Source organism: Eschrichtius robustus, chromosome 5 (assembly GCF_028021215.1).
Source record: "Eschrichtius robustus isolate mEscRob2 chromosome 5, mEscRob2.pri, whole genome shotgun sequence".
Classification (NCBI taxonomy): domain Eukaryota; kingdom Metazoa; phylum Chordata; class Mammalia; order Artiodactyla; family Eschrichtiidae; genus Eschrichtius; species Eschrichtius robustus.
The window spans coordinates 33,981,421-34,006,513 of record NC_090828.1 but is presented as its reverse complement, the minus strand read 5'-3'; the positions used below and the strand labels follow the sequence as shown (position 1 = coordinate 34,006,513).

At 42.0% G+C, this 25,093-nt stretch overlaps 1 protein-coding gene across 2 annotated transcripts in view; it reads left to right on the top strand.

Annotated features, from left to right (window-relative positions):
- CDK15 (cyclin dependent kinase 15) overlaps positions 1–9,160 on the top strand; it is an 89,489-nt gene extending 80,329 nt beyond the window's left edge. Inside the window, exon 13 of one of the 2 annotated variants that reach the window (XM_068543825.1) lies at positions 9,069–9,160. In XM_068543825.1, coding sequence (XP_068399926.1) covers positions 9,069–9,160 — 92 coding nt within the window. Of the gene's footprint in view, positions 1–9,050 lie in introns of both variants that reach the window. The other variant, XM_068543824.1, reaches the window with a different exon arrangement.
- Positions 9,161–25,093: the final 15,933 nt, after the last annotated feature.

Here is a 25,093-nt window from a genome sequence, read left to right as displayed (position 1 = left end):
CTGGGGGAAGGGTACTGGGCTGGGGGGTGTGATGGGGCGAGGATGGGCATGGGGTGGGGAGCTACTGTTCAGTAGGCTTAGGCATGTGGTCTGGCCAAAGTCTCCAGGGTTTGCGAACGCAGCTCCACTGTAACTGGGACATTGTCCTGCATCAGCCCAAAGCTCTTAGTTTGGGATTTCTTGAGGTATTTTATTATTAAAGTGAGTCATTTAGTATCTCCAAAAATAACCATAATCATACAACTGGGGTTAATGTCTTACTTAACCCTGTAGGAAGAGTCGGTCATCAGTATTTATTAAGTTGCCATTAAGTGTCAAGAACATATTAAGTACTATAAAATTTGAGGGGAAAAAGAGGCTTGTCCTTGACCTCAAGGATCCTATGAAGTGGGAGGAAAAGAGAGTGAGGAAGAGGAAACAGGACACCCTCATACACATATTAGCACAAATCATATCTAAACAGCTAAAGTCTGTGCATAATCAGCTGCAGATGTTCAGAGAATATGTGTGCGCTAAAGGCAATTCTTTGGAGGAACTAGAATAACTCAAGTAAGATGGATGAGACTGGAGGTGACTCTGGAGTAGAATTTGGAAGGAGGGGAGGGACGTGGCTTGGCATATGGGTAGAATAAAGGACATTCCACCAGACCTACAATTCTTACTCCCTTCCTGGTACCTCACCCCAAGCTTTATCCCCATCCGCTCCCCCACTCCCATCTCAATCCCCTCTTCCCAGTCTGAACCCCTAGATCCCCCCTTCTTAGCTTTCTCCTCTTGGGCTTGGGGCTTCCAGCTACCACTTCACGCAAGTATACACACTGGGGGTGTACACACACACACACACACACATTCACGCTCCCTCTCTCCATTTAAAGAAACTTCTCCCATGGGCCCTCCTCCAGGATTTATTATTCTGTGTACTGAGAACCACTGGGGATCTTCAAAGTTTTCTGGGCACCAGCTTTTCCTTGATGAAGAGTAATTAGGAGAAAATCACTGTGCAAACTGATGTGTTGTTAGAAACCTGGGTTTTGATTCATCCTGGTCATCTGAAGCAAAGCCACCAACAGAGGGACTCTGTTGTGTGTGTGTGCGCATGTGTGTGTGCGTGCACGTGTGTGCATGCACATGCAGGTGCAGGAGAGGGACCAATCTGTATGCCTTCTCTGTTGTTTGTGTGTGCGCATGTGTGTGTGCGTGCACGTGTGTGCATGCACATGCAGGTGCAGGAGAGGGACCAATCTGTATGCCTTCTCTGTTCACCCAGCCACAGAGCCCAAATCTACTTTGACACTTTTAGAAAAATGAAAAGATGGAATCTTGCAGGAGCCTGCCTGTGCTGGCGGGGAGACAAGGAGTGCTCACGGCAGGAGGGAAGTTGACTTTTCTTTATACATATAGGGGTTTTTCCATGCAGAGTTTAAATTATGCCTGATAAAAGGAGTTTCGTGGATGTTTCAGTTCTTTCAAATTCTCCTGGCTTCCTCCCAATTAAATGAGGTTTGTCAAAGCCACAGGGCTCTGCTGCTGTTGCCTCGGCCGACAAGCACTTCCTGCAGCGACATCTCGAATCCCCGAGGGAGAAGATGAAAGGGCCAGCGCCAACAGACAGGGGAAGGGGGGCAGATGGGGGTGTGTGTGTGTGTGTGTGCGCGTGTGCATGTGGGGGGGGGGGTGCAGAAATAGGTTTAGAGACAGATCGACAGATAGGACGTGGACAAGAAGACAGGGAAAGCAAAGGTACCAGGAAAATTGGAAAGAAAAATGGAGTAAGAGAGAGCAGCCACTGGGGCCAGTTTGTGCACCTTGAGAACAGTGGCCCTCACCAAGGGCATGTCTTCTAAGGGTGCACTCCCTTGGCCGGGCAGTGCCAGCCTACTTTCTCATTGTCCATGGCAATGAGCCTTTATTAAGAGCCTCCTTTGCAGACAGGAAGAACCGGCCGGTTATCACAGTTCCCGACCCTCAGGGACACAGAGTCTCCATCCAAGGGGTGGGCTGCCCCAGGCATAAGAACTGTGCAAAAATAAGACATGCTCTTGTGAGCGGTGTGTAAAGAGAGTTTCCCTGCCATAATTATGCAAGAAATTTTGCTCTCTGGTGGCAGTATGGAATCACTTATGGGGTAATATTTGTATTATTTTATTATTCTGGTTTTATTCCGGTTGCAGGGTAACAAAGTTGTCACTTTAAAATATATTGTTTCCCCTTTGATCTGGGAGATGCCAGCTCTTATTGTCTGCCCTCTGACGAAGACAATTTAAGCATGAAACCTGAGGCTGGGAACCGTGTGAAGAGTGGAAAGACAGCCTAAATCCCAATGGAAGCAGGGCACAGAAATTCCCCACAAAATGCAAGGGTTGCTCTCATCCATCCATGTGTGTTTTCACGAAGCCGAGAGATCCCAAACAACACTGTCCCTAGTTTGTGGCAGTAAGCTTATGGCCAGAGGAAATCGGAGGGGGGGGTGGGTCACTTGCCACGAAAATCCAGGAATTCTGGGCTTAGTTCCCTTTCGGAGCACATTCTTAAGTGGAGAAGCATGAATACTAGAATGGCAAGCATGTGGGAATTTCTGCCAAGCGCTGACATTTTCCCTTATTGACTCTTGAACACCTGAAGAAACATTAGTTGAAGGAGAAATAATTGGTAGTCTCTCTCAAAACACACCCAACAGCAAGCTAATTGCTTTTGCAGATGGCCTGGGAGACACTCTACCCACTCAAGTCATCGGCTTACGGCCACACTTGTGGCCTCATGGCTGAGCCAGCAGTGCAGGACATCAGCTGGGGCAGCTAGGACCTAAAATTAGGCCCTTGGCAACTCTCTAATCTTAGCTGCAGGTTCAGCTCCTTCCTTTAATTCCCTTTGCCCTCAGCATGAACTTGGGCTCTGGGAAAGGAACGCTGCTTAACGACTTGAGAGTGAGGGGAGTAGAAAATCATTAAGCTGCCCCTTCTAGAAACTGGCTCCACTCCGTTCTTGCAAGGAGCCTTCCAAATGTTACCCTTGGAAAGTTAAGACTGATTTTGGAACCTAGCCATTTTGAGCCACAGACACTGATCCCCAAAAGTATTTTTTATCTCGGGCAGTAAATGCCACGTGATTTAAGAGTCTGGTCCTTAAGCCATGGTCCTTGATCGTCAGGACATCAAAGGCTGTCTCTCTCTGTGGGTTGGTCCCATTTTGCTTTCTAAATCCCAGACGTGAGTCTCTCCCATTCCTTCCTGGTCTAAATCCCCCTTCTCCTTTAAAACAGGTTTCAGCATCTTAAAACAAAAAACAAAAGAAAAAAACCCCTACAACTTAAAAGCTTGCAATTGATTTTGTAATTTTGTAAAAATAATTTACCAGAGTCCTTCTTGTCATCATATACTTTGGTACCTATAGGGATGGAAGAAGGCATGGCACTTACCTCTACCCTTCATCACATCACCCTAGTATCTATACTCTGGTAGTTCTTCAGCAGGCCTTATTCATATTGCTCCATTAAAATCTGAGTAATTTTTTCTTTTGCTCCAATAAAAGAAGTTCAGGCCTTCTTTTAATAATATCTCTTTAATATATTTGAAGATCCCTTGACATCACTTTCTAAAGCTCACTTCTCTAGGCTGACTTCCTTTGACCTCCCTCCACCAAACATACCCAATATAGATTGTTTGTTTTACCTTTTTTAACTATTTTGCTTCATTATTCTATTCTGAACCTATTCCAGTTATTTTGCTTATCTCTGAGACTATGGACCCACCCTAGACTCAGGTTTCTAACATACTGGGAGAGTTATTTTCCAGTTCATTCATGGAAGATTTACTGAGGGTCTATTAGATATGAGATTGAGGGATACAAAAATGAATTAGTTATGGACTCTGTCCTCAAAGAGCTTACAGTCCTTAAGGAAATGAAACAAGTATATAAATGGCCGTAGACCAAGTGTGAAGTGCTCTGGCAGTTCAAAGGAGGTGAGATTAAACTCCAGCTGTAGGGGTCCAGGATGGCTTTGTGAGTGGGTCTTGAAAGATGATGGGGTCTGGATGGTTGGGGAGGAAGGATATCCAGGGAGAGGAATGTCATCCTCCTCTGAATGCCATCTAATATTATCCGAAGGTATCTTCTCTTTAATAATAGTACAATCCTGACTCATATTCCATCCTAGGTTTTACTCCTCATCATTGTATGCCTTCTTGCAACAATTTAAACATTCTTTAACATGTACCAGCAAAGCTTAGTTTAGCTCTTTTTGTGCTAATGATTTCAAATCTACTGTTTATTGCTTTTATTGTCTAGTCTATTCAAAGTTTAACCAGAATATATTGTCATTCCACAGGCCAGGTTTCGGAGGTTGGGTTTCGTAGGGAAGAGGGAAGGGAGATTCTGAGCCAGGTCTCTCAATCCTATTCTGATTCTAGGAGTTTCTAACCTAACTCAGACCACTCTACCTTTTAAATCCTCCATTAATCAGTACTTAAGAAGCAAGTTAGGAAGTGTCCTCCATAACACACGTCTTCACCTTCTACTCAGTGCTGTCCTCAACCCACTCTAATACATTAGAATACAAGATGTTGGGTTGAGACATGGCTTAAGGTGTTGCGTAGAGTTACATTGGTAGGAAAAGTCTGGGTAAACCAAGTCCCTCAGCTCTACCAAGCCCCTAATTTGGTTAAATTTGTTAGCATCATATACTGAAAGAATCTCCAAATAAAGATAAATGCTTCAGGAAAGAGTTAGAGACCCTTTGACAAGAAAAGGATCTTGGGACTCATTATTCCATGTCTTCGTTATATAGATGAGTCCCTAACCCCCAGAGAAGAAGAATAGTGGCTGCCATTTATTGGGTGTCTATGTGTTTTACATAAATTCTCATTCAATCTAGATACTAACTGTCAGATCTGGAGTTATTATCCTCATATTACATATTAGAAAACTGGGGCTGAGAGAGGCTAATTGCTCAAAGTCATACAGCTAGTAAGTGGGAGAGGCAAAATTTGACTGTAAGTCAGACTCCCAAGCCACTGTCTTCCACTTCTCATCACTGCTTGCTAAAGATCACATGGAAATTTAGTACTGTAACACAACCAGGATTAGAACCAAGATCTTGACTCCCAGCCCTGCGACCTTTCCATTCTCTCATCGTGCTCTATGTTTATTTTAAAGGAAATGTCACATGTTCCCAGGTAACATGTTCCCAGGAAAGATGTCACATGTTCCCAGGTAACATGTTCAATATCTCACAATTAAGAGGGCTCAATTTTATGTTGAATAAAGACTCAAGCCCCTGACCTCTTCCTTAATCCTTAATGTCATCTGGTTTTAGTTTGTTCTTTCTTTTTCTTTTTTTTTTTTTTTTTGTAACACAGTCACCCTTGGGTTTTAAGATTTCTTAATCAGTGCTGGTTATTATTTTTTCCTTACTATTACTTATTCAATTTTGTAAGAAAAATATCAGGATCCAATGGAAAATTGGGTAAAGGCACAAAATAGCAATTTACACAAAGGAAATGAAAAAAACATACCAACACATGGGATAAATAGGCAGTCTAACTAGTGATTAAATAAATACAAATAACTGTTAAAGTAGTTATTTTTTCCCCTCAACTTAATGACTCCTAACTCCCAGTGCTGGAAAGATTGTGGTAAAATGATTCTCTGCAGATGGTGGTGTAAGTTGGGGCAACCTTTGCAAAGCATTTTGCCATACCTATCAGGAGCTATAAAAATGCTAGCAACATTCATCCCTATACTTTGGTTCCTGGAAATTATCCAAAGGAACAATTGAACAGAAAAGAAAAAAAAACAAAACAAACCCTAGATGCATAAAAATGTTCATTGCGGTGTTGTCTATAATTTTTTTAAATTCTAGAAGATAAAAGAAACTCTAAATATTCAACACAAGAGAACTGATTGGATAAATATTGTTATATTGACTCAGCATATAGTACTATGACCATTTAAAATGATAATTCACAGAAGTGTGGGGTAGTATGGAAATGTTTGCGTTATGACACAAGCTAAAAGAAAGTAGGATACAAAATTGCATATTATAATGCACCTGTGAAAATGTATTATGCATAGCAACAAAACTGGAAGGTAGAGTACAAAAAATAAAAATGCTCTTCTAGTTGAGGGGAATTGTGGGTAATTTTTTTCCTTTTTTCAAAGTTTTCTTTCATGTTGATGTTATATTGCCTTTATTGTTTAAAGGAATAAAGTAAGACAAATGGTACAGGGACTTCAAGCTCTGGATTGAGAGTTAAAAAACTTGAGTTTTCTTCTTTTTTCCCCCAGCGTCACATGCATTATTGGCCCTCATAAACCTCAATTTCTCAATCTGCACAATGGGTTAACACTAGTTTCCTGCACCCCAGATTGACAGAATGTTTATTTTATAAAGCTTTTAACTCACTGATTTCAAGGGTTCACATAAATGCCGTCCTGGGAGAATGAGAGGAGGGAGGGAGAGGAAAAGATAAATAGGCACTAATTAATTTTAAACGGAAAGATCATCTGCTTTAATCGGAAATGCATGTGTGCTGTGCCCCTAGTCAGAGTTTTAAGTGCACTCCATGTTAGTTAGCAACTTCAATTTAAAGTACTGTGTGATCCTTTGGGCTTTGAAGATATGAAGCCTATATACATACACATGAGCTAAAATTACCGCTCAGTCACGGAGGCTGTGTGCACTATGAATAATTAAATGCACTAAGCAACTCCAGCTGATGGATTGATGATGTGCAAGAGTAGCGCGAAAACCACGTGACAAGGAAAATTACAAGACATTTTGAAATGATGGTTTAATTTCCAAGCTTTCTTTTCAACTTGTGCTTTCTCTTTCAGCCATTACAGGCAAGTAGAAGAGATTTGATTATCTTGTTTCCTGTGAAAGGTTATTTAGCTCCTCAATCCCATTAAGTCACTTTCAGCACTCCAGTGCATTGAGACTTCACCAGGTTATCAGCCCAGGAAGAGTAAATGGAGACACCAGGATCAGATTTCTAAAGGAAGGAAAGTTAAAGCAAAGTTTGAAAGCGGTGACAGCCAACAGCCAGGAGCTTAGGAACTCAATTAGACTGAAAGACAACTATCTCATTATCTCATTCCGAAATGATCTAAATACATAAGAATCTCAAAGTTTTAAATAAACTTGTCCTACTGACTGTCTAGATGACTGAATTTCCCTTCTCAAAAAGTTTTTAAACACCCACTTTTGTATTTGTTTATTCTAAGCGCAAAGCAGCTGCAATAATTATGCTGTCAGATTCAGAAAGCTAATGAGGAGTCAGCAAATGGAGGGTTTTGCATTTGTGAGATTGCTGCAGGAGAACCACTCGGCTGCTTTTTTCCTTCTTTCTTTCTTTTTTTTTTTCTCCTCTTGTTTTCTTTTTCTTTTTCTGTGAGTTGGGAAGGAGAGTCGGGCAGTCCATGGCCAAATTGAAATCCCTTTGATTAACTGGTTGCTTTCCCAGCACTGTTCTGCCACATGTTTCTCTCTCTCTCTCTCTCTCACATCCTCCCACCCCCCCATCTCTCTTTTTCTTCCTCTCTCTCTCTCTCCCTCTCTCTGTCTTTGTCTCTTTCTCTCCCTCCCTCTCTCTTTTTTGCTCTCTCCCTCTCTCTCTCCGCCTCCCTGCCCCGCCTCCCTCATTGCTGTTGAGCTATTGCTTTTGAGGGACATCTTCATGCCACTGTCCCCAAGGTAAGAAGACACTTCTCCTTGAGGGACGTTCCCAAAATGGTTTGGACTTGAGTCGATTTGAGAGTAATCTGTAAAGTTTAATATGCACTGTTTATTTGAACTGTTTGACTGTTTACACTATGACCCGAGATAAAAGAAAGTAGACTACAAAATTGCGCGTTATAACGTACCTGGGAAAATACATTATGCATATCAACAAGACTTGAGGTCTCGCCTTTCCAGTCTAGCAAATATGTAACTCCAAACCAAAGGAGTCAGGGCCACAGCTTACCCAAGGTAGCCAAGACAGAGTAAGCATTGCAGGTTTATTTCTTCCCTTTGGGTGTGAATAGCTTCCAGCAAACAATATTATTACGGCATTTTATGCTTTCGGTGCACCAAAGCTAGAGCTTCTCTTTTTTTGTGAAACTGTGTGGTATTCAGAGCGACCCAGTTTGTGCAGCTTGTGAGCCTTGGAAAAGCAGTGCCCAAGTGGAAGGATGTCTTGAGCAGGTTTTGTGGATGTGCTTTGTTAACAATGTGGCTGTTGCCCCCGATGTTTTTCTCAGATGGTATCTGTGCTAATGCTTGTAACAATGGCTACTGGTTATTAAAGATACATGGTGTATCAGAGCAACCCAAGACGTTTGGCACGTATTATCTTCTCTAAGCTGAGAGCAATCTGCCTGCAAGTTTTCTTATCCCCATTTTGCAGATGAGCCCCTTAAAATGTTAACTTTTAGAGGACGTGGCCCATACGTTTAGCATAGTAAAGCACCCAGGGACAACCCACATTTAACAAACACAGGCATTTATAAAAATGCAAACTGTCAGCATTCTGAGCTAACCAAATACATGAGTCTGAGGGCATAGGTAATATACATATATTTCAAAAACATTTTTTAATCTACAAAAGTTGCACCGTAGAGTCTATTTAAATGGATTGCCAAATATATCTAATGTCACAGAAATTTGAAACTTTCCAAAACATTATCTAGCCCAGCACCATGCTCACTGCCTGTCATCACTGGGACTCGTGTCCAGACTCCTTGGCTTGATTTTGGCCCTTGTTGTTAGTGTGTGTGTGGCTCCCAGTTCTTCTCCTATTTTGACCACCTTCAGCACCAAGGTGCCTTACCCAAGTGTTTATTTGGTAAATATGCATTGAAGTGAATTGAATTGAAGTGAATTGAATAGGAGGCACTTGACAGCTATTCAGTAATGTGAGTTATCCATGAGTCAGTATAAATTATTGGTGTATGAGTCTGGTTCACGTTTTGATGTCTCTTCAGGTGACAAATATTACAACAGACATAAAAAATACACCGTGAAAAATCCCAGGAAATAATATGTTGGTGCTTTTCTCTTTTCTTCCCTACAGTGGAGTCTTTATTTACAGTTTCAGGAGTGAGGCTAAAGCCAGAAATGTGTGACCTTTTGGCCTCCTACCGGAAAGGTCACCACCTAGCCAGGTTTAGCAAATGCTGGTGAAAAGAAAGGGCGAGATCACCAAGATTTTCCAGGTAAGTGGTTCCAGCTGTGTGGCTCCTTATGGATGGAACTGAAAATCAACCACTGTCCAGTGAAGACCTGGTTCATGGGTTCAGAGCACCTCTGTTCTGTGCCTGGCTCTTCATTCCCACTCTGGGCACAGAGACCTAGGCCTCACAGGCTGTGAAAGGAGGATGGCAGTGTGCATCAGCTCCCGCTGCCAGGGGACTGGTAAGACCCCTGAGACAACCCTTACACGTCACTGTAAGGCCTTGAGCTGACACACTGGAATACAGGACTCCACTGGCATGTTAAATTCCCTTAACTACGTAGTTCTCGCTGTCAGCTGATAGGACAAAATCAGCAGTCAGGGTGACCAACTGTCCCATTTGCTCGAGACCAAGGGGTGTCCCGGGATGTGGGATGTTCGGTGCCAAAATTGACACAGTCCCAGTTAAACCAGGATGGTTGGTCACCATAGTGCTGCAATTTACCACCTAGCCTGCCCCCAGGTGCCAGAGCAGACCTGGTTCAGAGTCCAGCCCCACCCAGGAGGTGGTTTCGGAGGCCTGTGAGTGTCCAGTCATCACTGCTGCAGGCTTCTTAGGCTACACCTTTTTGCACCATTGGTTACAGGGAGTCCTCTCCAGGGTGAGCTCTGGGAACCATGAGGACCTGATAGGGAGGGAGGAGCCATCCTCGAATGTCACAGACTCAGCTGCTCTCAGGAGTCTCCTCCATCAGCCCAGGGCAACCCAACCTTCCAAGGTAATCTTGAAGAGGAAGGGGCGCTGTAGAGGATTTCCCCAAAGCTACCACATCCTAAAGAGTTCTGCTGGTAGGCACAGGAAGCCAGATGGGACAACTCCAAAAGCCACCATAGTATAGACATCCCTAGACCTTACAAGAGCACTCATCCTGGGCCTTCCATGGTGGGTAGAGGGGACAGCGATCTAGATAGAGGAATCAAGGTGAGACCCATGCACACAGCCAGCCAGCCAGCCCTGTAAGTGACCCTGGCTATATCCCAGACCACAGTCATTAACCTATGATTTGGCCATGCCTCTGGCAACCACAGCTTGCTGTGCTTCCTAGCAGAACTTTTGGGGCCTAGATGGTAATGACTGGCATACTCCCTGCACCACCCCTGCCCCAATGTCATTCACATGGCAGGATTCAGCTCTTTGCCAGTTTCTCTGTTAAAGGCATATACGCATCAAGAATGTCTGCCTTTTGGATCTTCTAAGATCATTGTATTTAGAAATTTGGAAAGATCAGGGAAGTTTAGAATTATAGCTCTTCGTCAGAGCATTTTATGAAATACTGAAGTTTATATTTTGACGATATAAAATTGGAATTACAATAGGCAATACAATAATAACATGGTATTTCCCAAGTAAAATATTTTCTAGAGCAGAAATTTTACTGTGTAATTATGCCATTTTAAACCCACCAGTTATGAGAATCGGGTATACTTTAGGATTTGCCCTTCATAAAATTATCAAAGACATTGATGGAAATGGTCTCATATGGCGGCGCCCCATAAGAAATAACAATTATTTCTATTGTTATTTTGTTTTACTAACCTGCCAGAAGGTAGGGAGCTTACCCTGCCTCTCTGAACTACAGTCAGTTTCTGCAAAGAATCATTCATTACCTGTAGATGTAAATTGGTCACAATAGAAAATCAATTAAAAGCAGCGTGACAAACTTGGCGTCTGTGCCAGCCATTGAGGAAGGGAGGGGGCAGGTGGAATGTGCACTGGAGTAATCTCCCGATGTCCCTGGGCCCTTGGTACTAATGTAAGGAGATAAAACCCACAGGAGAGGAACCACAACAGGGAGAAGCTGGAGCAATTAAACTGTTTAATAAACGGCTTGGGATCAGCAAAATCTGGGAGTGCTGGAGTTAGGGACTAAAAGTGGTAATCACATGGACACTTGGGGCCTGTAAATCTTTTCCACTAAATTGAATTTATGTTAAAATATTCACTTTTCAGGAGATTCAAAATGTAAATTGGGATATTAGGACTTATAACTAGCAGCAATGCCTGAAAATTAAGACTCTTAAAAGATCCTCAAAATGTCAGTTTCAGGTATGGAAAAACTGTATGCTAATGTCTACAATAGAGAAATGGAACTAAAATTTACTGGGTATATACCATGTGCCAGGCACTTTACACATATTATTTCAAAGCCTGGTGTGTTTTGAATAGTTAGGGTGTGGTGAGGTATAACGATAGTTTGTACATTTGGAGATAGATTTTGATTACCAGGGGTAAGATGCTGCCTCTGTTCAAATTTATTATCACCTTTTCTATCTATCTATCCGTCTATATTTATATATAATTCCATCAATAACTTTGCAATAATATTTAACGGGTTTCCTTACTCAATCTGTTATTCATGATTCTGATTTTTTTATTCTTCATTCACTTCCAGGGCTACTGTATTGCTGTTTCCGTTTTAATTTGCTTCCACTTACTAAGAAGCTTCAAATCTAACTCCACACTGGACCAAGGATTTTATACCATCACCTGTGATGTGGAATATTTTAAATATGATGTTCAAGGCAACAGTGCATAGTACTTGAGGAAAAAGCAATGAAAGGTTATTGCTGCTGTCATTTGCCTAGAATTTAACAGTGATTGGCTCAAAAATTAGACATAGATTGAAATCATCTGAGAAGAGAACTTCTGAATAATTTCATTCATTTCGTTATTTGATAGAATGATCCCTGGGCCAGAAGGAGAACAGGACAGACGGGAGACAACAATTGAAAGACTTTGGAGACAGAGCTGGTGCTTACAGAGGCCTGTCACTCCTGTGGTCACTTACAATTTCCCGCAACAAAAGGACTTCTGTGGCAAGGAGAGGATTAGTCTAAAGTTTAGAAAAGTCTCCAGGGAAGGTGGTTTCTTGGGTAAAGTTGTCAACAAAAGGAGTCTTGCTTAAGACTCTTTGTTATGATTTCTTGGGGGCGCTTCTTCCTTCACTAACTGGATTGTCAAAACACATTACCACCCCATCCCAGCCAGATTTTGGGAGTTTGGATTGAGCTGCTGGTTAGAATTAAATTTCAGGCTGTCTCCTTCTACTGAATCCTAATTGTCTGTGATGACAGCAAAAGTGATGAGTAATCTCAGCTCTGATTTGATGGCAGAGATACTGAATAGATAGATAAGAGCAAAGAGTTCCAAAGCTGTAGTTCAAGTCCTGTTGCACCATGAGATACACATGCTTGTGTGCACACACATAAGCCTCAAATAAACTGAGAGATCTGTCTCGGCTAACATGTGTTTCATTTTCTACAATGGGTCCTTCTAAAAGAAGCCGGGGAAACTCAAATTACTTCATCTGGGGATGATCTACTCAGGAAATGTAGTAGCCTAGAAACCAGAGACCGCTATATAGCCTTTAGAAGAACAAGGAGGAACTAATTAAGAGAGAATTTAAAAATAGTACCTATGCACTCAGAGTCTGAGATGGAAGGAGGAAAAATGTACACAGATAGTCCAAAGAAATCTACCTTACTGAGTATTTGATTTTAGTAAGGCATTTGACAAAGCCTGTCCAGATATACCTGAAAGATGAAACTGTGTGGGCTGGATGATGAGGCAGATATATGTGCCCAAAGAACAGTGGCCTTACTGGAGAAAGGCCAGCAGTGGTGTGGTACAAGTTTCAGCCCTAAGTCCTATTCTGGTCAAATGTTTTTATTATTAATCACTTGAATAAAACTAGAGAAGGCACACAATTTATTCATATAACTCATTAAAGTAAGTACTGTTATTACTCATTTATTACTTCCATTTTACAAAAGAGGAAACTGAGGCTCAGAGAAGTTAACTAACTCCTTTGTGGTAGTACAGCAGAGGTAAGGTACACACCTGAGGTCTGGCAGTCTCCAATGTCTATGATCTTTCCAGTAATCACGTACCTATCAAATCTGTAGAATGCACAACTCTTGAAGAGGCAGCTGACATTTAACACTGGATCATGATTCAAAAGCCTGAGATCTTGCTAAAAGCTAATGTGTAGCATTACACACCTATTAGAATGATCAAATTCCAGAACACTGACAGCACCAAATGCTGCCAGGGATGTGGAGCAACAGGAACTCTCATTGTTGGTGGAAGTGCAAAACGGTACAGCCACTTTAGAAGACTGTTTGGCAGTTTCTTACAAAACTAAGCATACTCTTACCATAGATCCAGCAATCATGCTCCTTTGTATTTACCCAAAGGAGTTGAAAAGTTATGTCTACACAAAAACCTGCACACAGATGTTAATAGCAGCTTTATTCATAATCGCCAAAACTTTAAAACAACCAAGATGTCCTTCTGTAGATAAGTGGGTAAATAGACTGTGGTACATCCAGACAATAGAATATTATTCAACACTAAAAAGAAATGGAGCTATCAAGCCATGAAAAGACGTGGAGGAACCCTAACTGAATATTACTAAGTGAAAGAAGCCGATCTGAAAGTCACGTACTACATCATTACAACTATTTGACATTCTGGAAAAGGCAAAACTATAGAGACAGTAAAAAGATCCGTGGTTGCTAGGGGAGGGAGGGAAAGTTGAATAGATGGTGCACAGAGGATTTTTAGGACAGGGTAACTATGTATGATACTATAAATGGTGGATACAGATATACGTCATTCATCAAAAATTTGTCCAAACCCATAGAATATACAACACCAAGAATGAATCCTAATGTAAAACGGACTTTGGATGATAATGATGAGTCAATGTAGGTTCATACAGTGTAACAACCGTAGCACTCTGTGGAGGGCGTCGGTAATGGGGCAGGCTGTGCATGTGGGGGGGAGGGGTGTATGGGAGCTCTCTGTACCTTCTGCTGAATATTGCTGTGAACCTAAAATTGCTCTGAAAAATAAAGTCTATTAAAACCAAACCAAAAAAAAAAAAAAAAAAAAAAAACCCTAGAAAATAAAAAAAGCTGATGAGCAACAGCCAATACATTCCTATCAAATTTCATCTGGTTTAATTTCTTACACTTTAGGCTTAAAATGTCAACAAGTTAAGTAAGGCTTAGTGGAAGTTGGCACTTTTAAGTATAATATGAATTAATAGTATGTCTGGCTGCCCACAAAAGATAATGCTAATACTTGTGGGTGATATAAATGAAGGAATAAGAGGGTGTCCCAGAGAAGGGAATTAGTCAGATCACATCTTAATTATTGTTAAATTTCACTCTACCCATCACACTTTAAAAGAAACATCATATTGAAGTAAATATTTATTGTGCATCTATTAGTTTACAGATTTAATCCTGTTTAATCCTCTTAACAAGTAAGAGGTAGGTGTAATTATTCTCCGCCTTGCAGAGAAGAACACAGAACTGAATTTAAGCATCTAGGATTTGATGCTCAGACTCTGTCCCCAAAGTCTGGGCTGCACGCTCCAAGGAGGGCTGCTAGGAGAACAGAGGGTACAGAGAGCAGGGCACAAGAAGGAATACTCCAAAAAGGGAAAACGCAGGGGCAGAGAAATTCCCTTCAAGGAATTGAGGGTTCTCATGGAGCAAAGGGGCTGGCTCTCTGCTGGGTGGCTGTAGAGCCGGGACAAATACGTACATTGAAAGCTCAGAGATGATATTTTTGATACAGCAGGAAGAGTTCTCCAAAAATTTCACCTGTCCACCAATGAAATGAGCTCCCACAGCAGTAGTAGACTTCCTTTGTGCCCCAAAAGAGATAGAAAGCTGTAGGAGGGATTCCCATATTGGAAATTAGAATAGCTGACCCCTAAGGTCCCATCTAATTCAAAGATGTCTAATAAGGGCTTTTGAAGAGCTGTGGACAGACTATACTTGGAATTATAGTAAGATCCTATTGTTGTAAGAACAGGTAGGCTCGTTTTTGGGTTTTTTTAAAGGATTTTTTAAAAAGTAAAAATTGACAAAATTATTCTCTTTAATTATAATGGAAGATAAATCATGCTTGTGTTTCCTTCTTTTTCTCCTTTAATGAATGGATTTGCCTATTCAAGAGCTTAGTAAAAATTATATATGAAACACCAAAACATTATTCTAATCTTCGTTTCTTCCTTGATTCTGTCAAAGGAGCATTCCTGGTGTTTGTGCATATTTTTTTCCTCCCATGTTTTTGTTGACTCCTTTGTATAGGCATATACCTGACTTTAAAAAACATGAGCTATTTTTGTTCAGTTAGATGTATTAGTTATTTAATAATGCTTACTATTTCAGTCACTAGTGCTACTCACCTAGTATTTCTGTCTCCCAGACTCCATAATTGGATGGCACTTCCTGGCTCTCTGGTGGATGAATAGGGCTGTATGATTAGTGCTGGCCAATGAATTGTGAGTGGAAGTGATAGGTATCACTTCTGAATCAAGCATTTATTTGATTGCCAGTGCAAGACCCTCCAGATCTCTCTTTATTTTTCCCTCTGTTACAGTGACCAGCAGCATTCAAGATGGTCCCAGAATGAAAGGATGTAGAACGGAGTCCCCAGATGATGTATAATGAATATATAGTGAGAAAGAGAAATAAAACTTTGTTTCAATCCATTAATATTTGGAGATTATTTGTTACTGCAGTATCACCTAGCCTATCCTGACTATTCTAGGTCACATAAAACATGTTGGTCTCTGTCCAACATGGCAGTTACTACCTACATGTGACTATTTATGTTTAAATTTAATCAAGATCAAATTTAGTTCCTCAGTCACACTAACCACATTTCAAGGCCTCCATAGCCACATGTGGCTAGTGGCTACCATAATGCACAATGCAGATATAGAACATTTCCATTATTGCAGAAAGTTTTGCTGAACAGTGCCGACATAGAGTGATAGGATTTTTATGAGAGTTGGTAACGTTGTCTTCTAACATTTCTTGATATTTTAAGTGCACATCCAATACCACCTTGGGGTTATTCTCAAAAAATTTTGCCTTTTTATAATGAAATCTCTGGGAACATTCAACGGAAGTTAACTTCTGGAGAAAAAATAAATTACTCTGAGCAGTTACATTTCTTAGAACCAAAGTGCTCAGACTTCCCTGAAGGTTACATTGACTGACATCTTTTTGTTACTCTCAATGCCTTTCATAAATGATTTCCCAGAGGAGTTTTATTTTAGTCCATCCTCTCTGAATCTATTCACATTTTCTACTTCTAACTCCTCTCCATCCCTAAGTAGGTTAATAGGCACCTGGTATAAGATCTGAGGTGCTGGGTAATGAATTCATCCAAGTTTATTGGCATTCTTGTAAACAATTGTTTCTTTTGTAAGAACTGTCATTGGATATTACAAGAAAAATCTTGCGGGAGCCCAAAACTGAACCGAGATATAAAATAATCCTTCCCATCTATTCATTAATTTAGTCCACAGACATCTGGACAGTAGAAATATAAAAACATTCCCCCAAGGATCTTGTAGTCAACTGGGGCATTAGGTGGAAATAAATACAAGATCCAATGACATTTCCGTCCTCCCTGTCATAGAGGAGATGACAATTAATCTTTGTCTTCAAGCGAGAGTTTTCCAGGCAGGCAATTGGTGGGGGCGTGGCGAGGAGGGTGAAAAGAAGATAGCCCTGTGTGGGGGAAGTAAAGAAAGGACAGGATGTTTTTTGGCTGTAAGGAATTGAAAACCCCCATTCAGTGGCTTAATCCATGAAGATATTAGGTCACATAAGAAATCCAGAAGTACCTGGTTCCCGGATTGATTAACTGATGGGTCAAAGACATCATCAACAACCCAGGTTCCTTCCATCTTTCTTCACTGCATCTTCGGTGTCCCTCATTGCCTTAATTCTCAGGCTGCTTCCTATCATGGTCACAAGATGCTGCCACAGCCCCAGGCATCACACACAGGTATGACAATGTCCGGTAGAGGGAGAGGATGTCTATTCCTGTGTGCTTATTTTTCAAAGAAAGCATAGTTCTCTTCACATCTTACTGAACAGACGGTCACATGTCCACTCCTAAACTGCCAGCAAGAGAAATTAGACGACTGCTTTAGAATGGTCAGGATTTGCTACTGATCTGAAGCGGGGATCACTTTCCTGAGGGGCAAGTTCCTGAATAATCAGTTTTCTCTTAACTGGGGAAGAAGTGAGGAATGACTGTTGAACAGTCGACCAAAGAATCTGCCACGGCAACTGTCTGTGGGGTGTAGTGGTGCAGGGAGTGGTGGGAGATGAAGAATGGCTGTAAGGTTTTCCGTCTGTGGGCCTGGACGACTTGTTATATCATTTTTAGTCAAGCAATTAGTTCAGGAGAGGAGGCTATGTGTTCATTTCTGGACATCTTCAGTTGGAGGTGTGCATCAGACGATTGGAACTGCTGACCTGGGACTAGGAAATGAAGACTGGCTCTATGTGGGCATCACCTACATACATGTCACTGAAGTCCCAAAGATGTGATTCCCCAAGAGAACATATACAAAGAGAAGAAGCACAAGGGTGGAAGAAAGAAGAATTCGCAAAGGAAACAAAGTATTAATGGCTAGAAATTGGAGGGGTGGGGCAGAAAACTGGAATCATTCTGGGTGATAAAAGTCAAGAAGAGTGTTCCAAGACTGAGGGGCCCACAGAGAAAATGTCAGAGGGGTGTAAACCAAGGCAGGCCATGGATTTTGGTGGCTACTGGTCATGGGTGACCTCTAAGGGAGCAGCTTTTGCGAAATGGTGGTCATAGAAAGATACAACGGATCAAAGAGAGAGTGAATGGTAAGAAAGTAGAAGCAGGACATATCTTTCAGAAACTAGCACAAAAGGATGAAAAAGATGGAGTACTAGCTAGAATGTGGAAGCAGTAAGAGGGTGCCTTTTCTTTACTTTTTTTTTTTTTTTTTTTTTTTTTTTAGCACAGGAGAGAACTATGCATTTTATGGAGTGAAGGAAAAAGAAAGAAAGAAGTTGGGAGAATCAGTGGACAGTCTAAATACACTGGGCATGCTCCCTCCTTGGGCTTCTGCCTGGCTCTTTCTTCTGCCTGGAACGTTTTCCCCCAAATATCCACACAGCCAACTCCCTTGCCAACTTCAAGACTTGCTCCAATGTCATCTATCCGCGAAGCCTACACCCGCCACCCTATTCAACACCCAAGCCTCCTGCACACAAATCCCCCTTACCCTGGTGGCTTTTTCTAAAGCCTGTTATTGCTGGCTTTCATGCTGTATAATTTATGGTTTACTGATTTACGATGTTTATTGTTTTTCTCACCCCTACTAAAATGTAAGCTCCTTGAGGATAGGAAACTTTGTTTTATTCACTGATGTATTTCAAGCACCTTGAATAGTCCCTTGTACATCGTAGGACCTTGATAAAGATCTTTTGAGTGAATGAACTCCTCTGCCATTTGTTTCATTGCAACCCCACACTCCTTATTTACTCCCTTGACCTGATCTGGGTTTTTTGTTTTTTTGGTTTTTTTCATATATGACATACTGATGTTTTATATTTATTGTTTACAATTGACCCTTGAAAAACTCAGGGATTAGGGGCACTGACCCTCTGCACAGTCAAAAATTTGAAAATAACTTACAGTCGGTACTCTATTGGTGGTTCCTCCACATCCACGGATTCAACCAACCGCAGATCTTGTAGTACTGTAGTATTTACTACTGAAAAAAAATCTGCATATAAGTGGACCCATGTTCAAACTCATGTTGTTCAAGGGTCAAGTGTATTTGCTCTCTCCCCCTCCTAGAAAGTAAATCCCACAGGAGCAAATTTTAATGTTTTGTTCACTGATATATCACAAGCATCTAGAATTGTGCATGACACATAATCGGTGTTTAATAACCATTTGTGGAATACATAAATGAATGAATCAGTGAAGAATCAGAGATTGAAGGAAATGAGGTTAAGAGTTTACGTTTGCCTGGAAGAGGATAAGAGACACATATCCTCTGTGATCGGAAAAAAGAAAAGCATGTGGGTCAAGATTTAGAAAAGTTCTGAAGATTGCTCAGCATTGAGCAGGATCAAGATCCAGACTGCTTTTGGATCTGGCTCTGCACTAACTAGCTGTGTGACCTTGGGCAAGTTACTTCACTTCTCTGTGCTCTCATTTCTTCCTTTGTAAAATGAGGATGATGATCATATCTGTGTCACAGAGTTGCTTGCGAGGATCAAATGATTTAACACATTTAAAATATTTTGAATAGTGCCTGGAAGGTAGTAAGCACCATGAAAATCAGCTAACTTGTGGTGGTGGGTGATGTGTATGGAGGTGGTGGTCATGACGGGTGTCGGTAGCTGTCATAGGAGAGCGGAAGATAAATAGACCAGGAAAATGAAAGGTTCAGTGCCATGGGGTTCTAGCTAGCAAGGGGAGGCAGGAGGCCAGGAGGAAAATAAGAAACAAAGCAAAGGAGTAAAAGGGTTAGATTGGGGTTTAGAATGAAGTTGGGGAAGGAAAAGCCACAACACCTGGTGCTGGTTGTTTGTGGTTCTCCCTGGTGAGCGTGGCTAGTTAAAATTGCAGACATTTTTATAATGAAGTGTACTTGGGTTTTATCAACCACCTGCTCTAATAAACATTCGGACATGAATATTAGTGCTTTAAAATTTGTTTCTCTCCAAATTCCAATTCCTGCAAACTTGCATGAAATATAATAATGGCACTGAATTTTTTGGTCCTTTCTGAGATTTTTTTTTGGTCTTATTTTAGTTGTGCAGGTGTTTTTTACTTTATTATGTTTAAACAATGTTTGAGGAGAGATGCAGGGGATTTGAGGCAGGAAATGCAAAGGGCCAGGCTAATGGCACTAACAGAACCCACTACAATGGCCACCACAGGCCACACATCTCTGGAAAAGACAATTCCCCACAAGGGTGCCTGGGGAAGGCAGATAAAAGACCAAAGTTGGGTCATGTGACAGGTGTCACTTGAGTAACAGAACTGAGGCCAGAGATAAAAGCCCACTCCTTTGGGTCACATGACACAGCTTCATTACGCTCCCAGCAGGGGGTTAGAGAGTCTGGATGCCATTTTTACTTATTTATTTATTTGTGGTTTTTTCCCCCTTATTCTGTGATAATGAGAAAATGTTTAAACTCCCATCTCTGTGTTTAAACATTTCTCCCTGCTGACAGCAGCGGGATACCCCTTGATCAACTGTCAGATAGGAAAGTGCAATTTTTCTGGAAAGTAAACAGCATGTTAGCTGGTTGGAAATAATTTTCTGTTTATTGGTAGCTGTTCGTGCAGGAGTGATGGAGCTCTGTGACAGCACTTGTCAAATGAGGAATAAGAAACAAGTTTGGAAATACCTTTAAGGACAGAGCTCTGACAATAGGGCCTTACTATTTTTTTGATAGAAATGTACTCTAAGAAAGTTAAATTCAAATGGGCAAAAAAAAAAAAAAACTTTTCCAGTGTTACCAGCTCCTGAAGATCCTTCTGGCAAATCTGACACCAAGTCAAAGGCAAACTCATGGAACGCTGGAGTTGGAAGGGTCCTTGGCAGTTACTAAATCCAGCCCACTGGGGAAACTGGGGCTCAGCAAAATGCCTTGGATTCTTCTCACAAATAAGCGGAAAACATAATAATTACCAATATAATAGAGAAATAGAGGTTATTTTTGCTTTTCAAATTCATGTGTGAAGATAAATGGGAAAACCTGGGGGAGGCAGTTTTAACTTTTGACCTATGTATACTTAACGACCAGGTTTAATGGCTTATGTATCATGTGGATCTCTTTTTTTTTTTTTTCAGACCGGCTACAAAGACATCACCACCATGTTTTATTGATTAAACATACCAGAAAAAAATGGCAGCAATAGAAGTAATATATTGATATATTCTCAAGCTATATACAGTCAACAGTTCATGTCTATCTTGAGTTAGGCTAAATCCGAGGTCCTGATTTGCTCCAGAATTTGCCTCACTTCTTCCAGATAGCTAGAGAAGTATCCCCAGCTGCAGACTAGGTGCCTTCACTTAGATCTTTCCAACAAATACGTCTAGTCCTACATGTCCGAAATCTTCTCCCTCCATATCATAAACAGAGCAAAAAGGTCTTCTCCGTTCCCATTTTGATTAATTGCATTGCATTGTCATTCACCCCGTTGCCAGATCCCCCTCTCCCTGCCTCCAAAATACCTCCCAGTCCATTTTCTCCTCTCCATCCCACTGCCTGGCCTCAGACCTGTGGTTCTCAAAGTGAGGTCCCTGCAACAGCAGTATCAGCACCACCTGGGAAACGGTGAGAAATGCACATTCTCCGGCCCCACCCCAGACCTCCCGAATGAGAAGCTGGGTGCTGGGGCCCAGCAAGTTAACAAGCCTTCCAGGTGATCCTGATGCACTGAAGTTCAAGAACCACTGCCCTGGAGGAGTTCTCCAGGCCTCCAGTAGTCCCCTAACTGGCCTCCCCGTCACCAACTTCTTTCTTCCCTGGAGTTTTCTCCACACCAGTTGTTCTCAACCTTGGCTGCACATCGGAATCACCTGGAGCGTTTTTTTTAAATACCAAATGCCTGAGTCCTGCTCCCAGGAATTCTTATTTAATTGATCTGGTGTGCAGCATTAGGCATCAGGATTTTTTAAAGCTCCCCATGTTATTCTGATGTGTAGCCAGGACTGCTAATCACTGCTCTGCACTGAAGCAAATCAGATGATGTCACCATCCCCCCTAGAAAAGACTTCATCAGTCAAAAGATAAATTCTGAACAGGACCCTTCAACGTGGCCCCACTCGACCTCTCCATCTGGCTCCTCCATCCTCAAGGCTCGTTCACTCCCTCTACCCTCAGCCACACAGAATTGCTCATCATTCCCCAAATGCGGTGTTCTGTTCGTATCACTAGGCTTTTGTACTTTCTGTTCCCTCTGCTAGGAGCACCCTTCTTCCTTTTGCCTGATGAATTCCTATCTATCCTTCAAAACTCAGCTCAAAGGTCACCCTCCCTGACTGCTCCAGCCCTGAGTTAGCTGCTCTCTCCTCTGGGATCCCAGAACACTCTGTTGCTTTTACATCAGAGTACTGGTCCCATTTTGGTATAATCATTAGCTGACACTTCTTTTTCTCCTTTGCTAAAACTGTCTGCACCAGGAGCAGGTCAGAAGAATACTTAGCTTTTAAATTTTACTGACACTGAGAAGGTGCTCAGTAAACGTTGTTTAAGTGAATAAATTGAAAATAAAATCAACCACACTTGCTGCCTTTCACTGAGATGGAATCATGGTGTCCTTTGGCTTTTCTTTCCAGAAACAGTAAAGCTCATGTAGCTCCTATTACAATGTGGACAAGGAGTTAACCAGACCTAAGTATTTGACCTTTGTTTTCTAATCTTTAAAATAGCATCAATAATACATACTTTGTAGAGTGAGTGTGAGAACTCATTGTACAACACCCAGCAGAGTGCTTGACGCAGAGCAGGCATGAAATAAATTAAAGTTGTTATTATCATAATAGGTAAAACTAACTGAAAACAAAGAAAGTCGAACTGAGCAGCACATCTGTTTACACATCTGTCTCCCCCTTCAGAGCGTGAGCTCTTGACGGGCAGAAGCTGTCTTATTTATCTGCGTGTTCCCTGGGGCTGGGAACCCAGTAGGCATTCATTAATTAATTCAGCCCCTCACTCAACAGCATTTATTAAGCTAATGAATGAAATAAATAGTATTTGGGTTCGAATGATGGCTTGCTGTGTGGCGGCATAGAAGGACTCACACATTTGCCCATCTTACAAGACAGAATCACAATCTTGGCAGCTGGAAGGTATCTTAGAGATCACCTTAAAGCTCCTTAGTTACAGATGAAGAAATGGAAATAACCCCACAGGAAAGCCATTTTAATTTCAATATTTAACAAAGACTTTCTGAGTTACAAATTGATGCTGACCAAGTAGGAATACAAGTCCATGTTTGTAAAAGTTGGCCCCATCAGCGACTTGTTGAGTAAGCACTATAAGTAGGACAGCACCTGACTTTCCATGAGGTGAGAAGCTGGCAGGTGGAAAAGAATTTCAGGGAAAAAAAAATCATGGGTGGCACCTTTGAGCATTTTCAGTTCCAGATCATATAGTTCCTCCCTTGGAAAATAAAGCACATTTACCCAATACGCATTTAAATTTGTTACTCTGTCCTTTCAAAAGGCAGGTAGAAGGCACAATTTGGGTCATTTAACAAGTTCTTATTCAAGCAACAACAGATAAAAGTGGTTAGCAGATAGGATTGCATAAATAAGCCTCTTTAACAACAACAACAACAAAAAATCACTTCAATAGAGTGTCCTCCTGGTCTGAATCACTCCCAAGAGGTCTGAAAACCACTTTCAGCTTTCAGGGCAGTCTAGTGTGGAGTTTCCCTGGTGACCCGGAGTGACTGGCTTAGAAGTCAGGAAGGCTGCTCAGGCGGTGCAAAGGGGACAGCCAGGGGCACTGGCCACAGATGTGGGGATGGAAAATCCAGGAGGCTCTTTGTGCCAAACATCCAGCACCACTAGGCCTTTGGTGCCCTGATCTCCAGGAAGCATCTCACTGCAGGGCTCTCCTGGCAGGCATCCGCCCTGACCCTTGTGTGCAAGGCTGAAAGTGAAGTTTAGGCCTTGTATCAGTTTGCTTGGGCTGCCATAACAAAGTATCACCGACTGGGTGGCATAAACAAAGAAATTTATTTTCTCACAGTTCCAAGATCAAGGCATCTGCAATGTTGGTTTCTTCTGAGGCTTCTCCTTGGCTTCCAGAAGACACCTTCTCACTGTATCCTCACAAGGTCCCTCAGTCTGTTATCTGTGTCCTAATACCCTTTTCTTATAAGGACACCGGTCATATTGGATTAGGGCCTTCCTATATGACTTCATTTTACATTAATTACCTCTTTAAAGGTCTTATCTCCAAATACAGTCACATTCTGAGTCACAACATATGAATTTGTGGGGAACACAATTCAGTCCATAATAGGCCTCTTAGCTGCAAGACTGGCTGCCGACTTCTCTCCTGCGGAAGATGAATGAATGAATGAATGAATGAGTGCTCTAGACCAGCTGGACACTAAGCTGCAACTGATGCTATGTTTCCTCTGGCCACTCAGGATTTTTCTTAAGTCACGGTGTGAGAAGGAACTACACGGGCGGGGGGCAGTCCCAGGGAGGAGTCGGGGTGGACAGCCAGCCCCGGCCCCAGATAACAAGCTGCTCTCCAGGAACACGTGTTAGGAAAAGTGCTTGATCAGAGTGTCAGCTTGTGGGCCGAGGAGGAGCACTAAGTGGTTTTGTCTGTCACCTCTTCCACCCCGCCTGGAATTCGGCCACAGTCTGATGGAAACACTTTGCCCACTTTCAGGAGAATTTCCCCCTATCAGTGAGGCTGTGTGTCGTACTTAGGCTATCACCAGAGGCTTTCAGAGCAGCGATACTGCTCTCCCCCTGGCAGGCGTGTGGATCTCAAGGGTTGGGGTATGGCACCAAAAGCTACTCTGGGCAGAATGTTCTGTTAATTGGGGGTTTCATTCACACTTCATTCCCTGCACAGACTGTGCTACACGCTACTCCTGCAGCCTCTCTTCATTCGCCCCACGTTATAGTTGAGAAAACTGGGAGGGGCCACATGACAGATAAGGGAGTGAGCTGGGATTCAAGCTTAAATCCAGCCCATGTGGTTCCAAAGCCCATGCTTGGACCCCTACTCACGCTGTCCTCATGTCACTGTGAAGAGGACCAACAGGCCTTCGTAAACAGCTGTGTGAGAAAGGGTTAAAGGTGCTAGTTTGGAAGTTTGAGTACCTGGGTTCCAATCCTGACTCCACAGCTTTGTAGCTGAATTCTTTGGGGCAAGTTACTTAACTCATTAGGCCTCAAATTTCCATATCTGTTAAAATGGGTCCAATAATAGTACCTACCTCTAAAGGGGTTATAGTGAGGCTTGAAAGGGTTTTACCCACCAGGGGTGTTTAATAAATGATAGTTACTAGTACTATCACG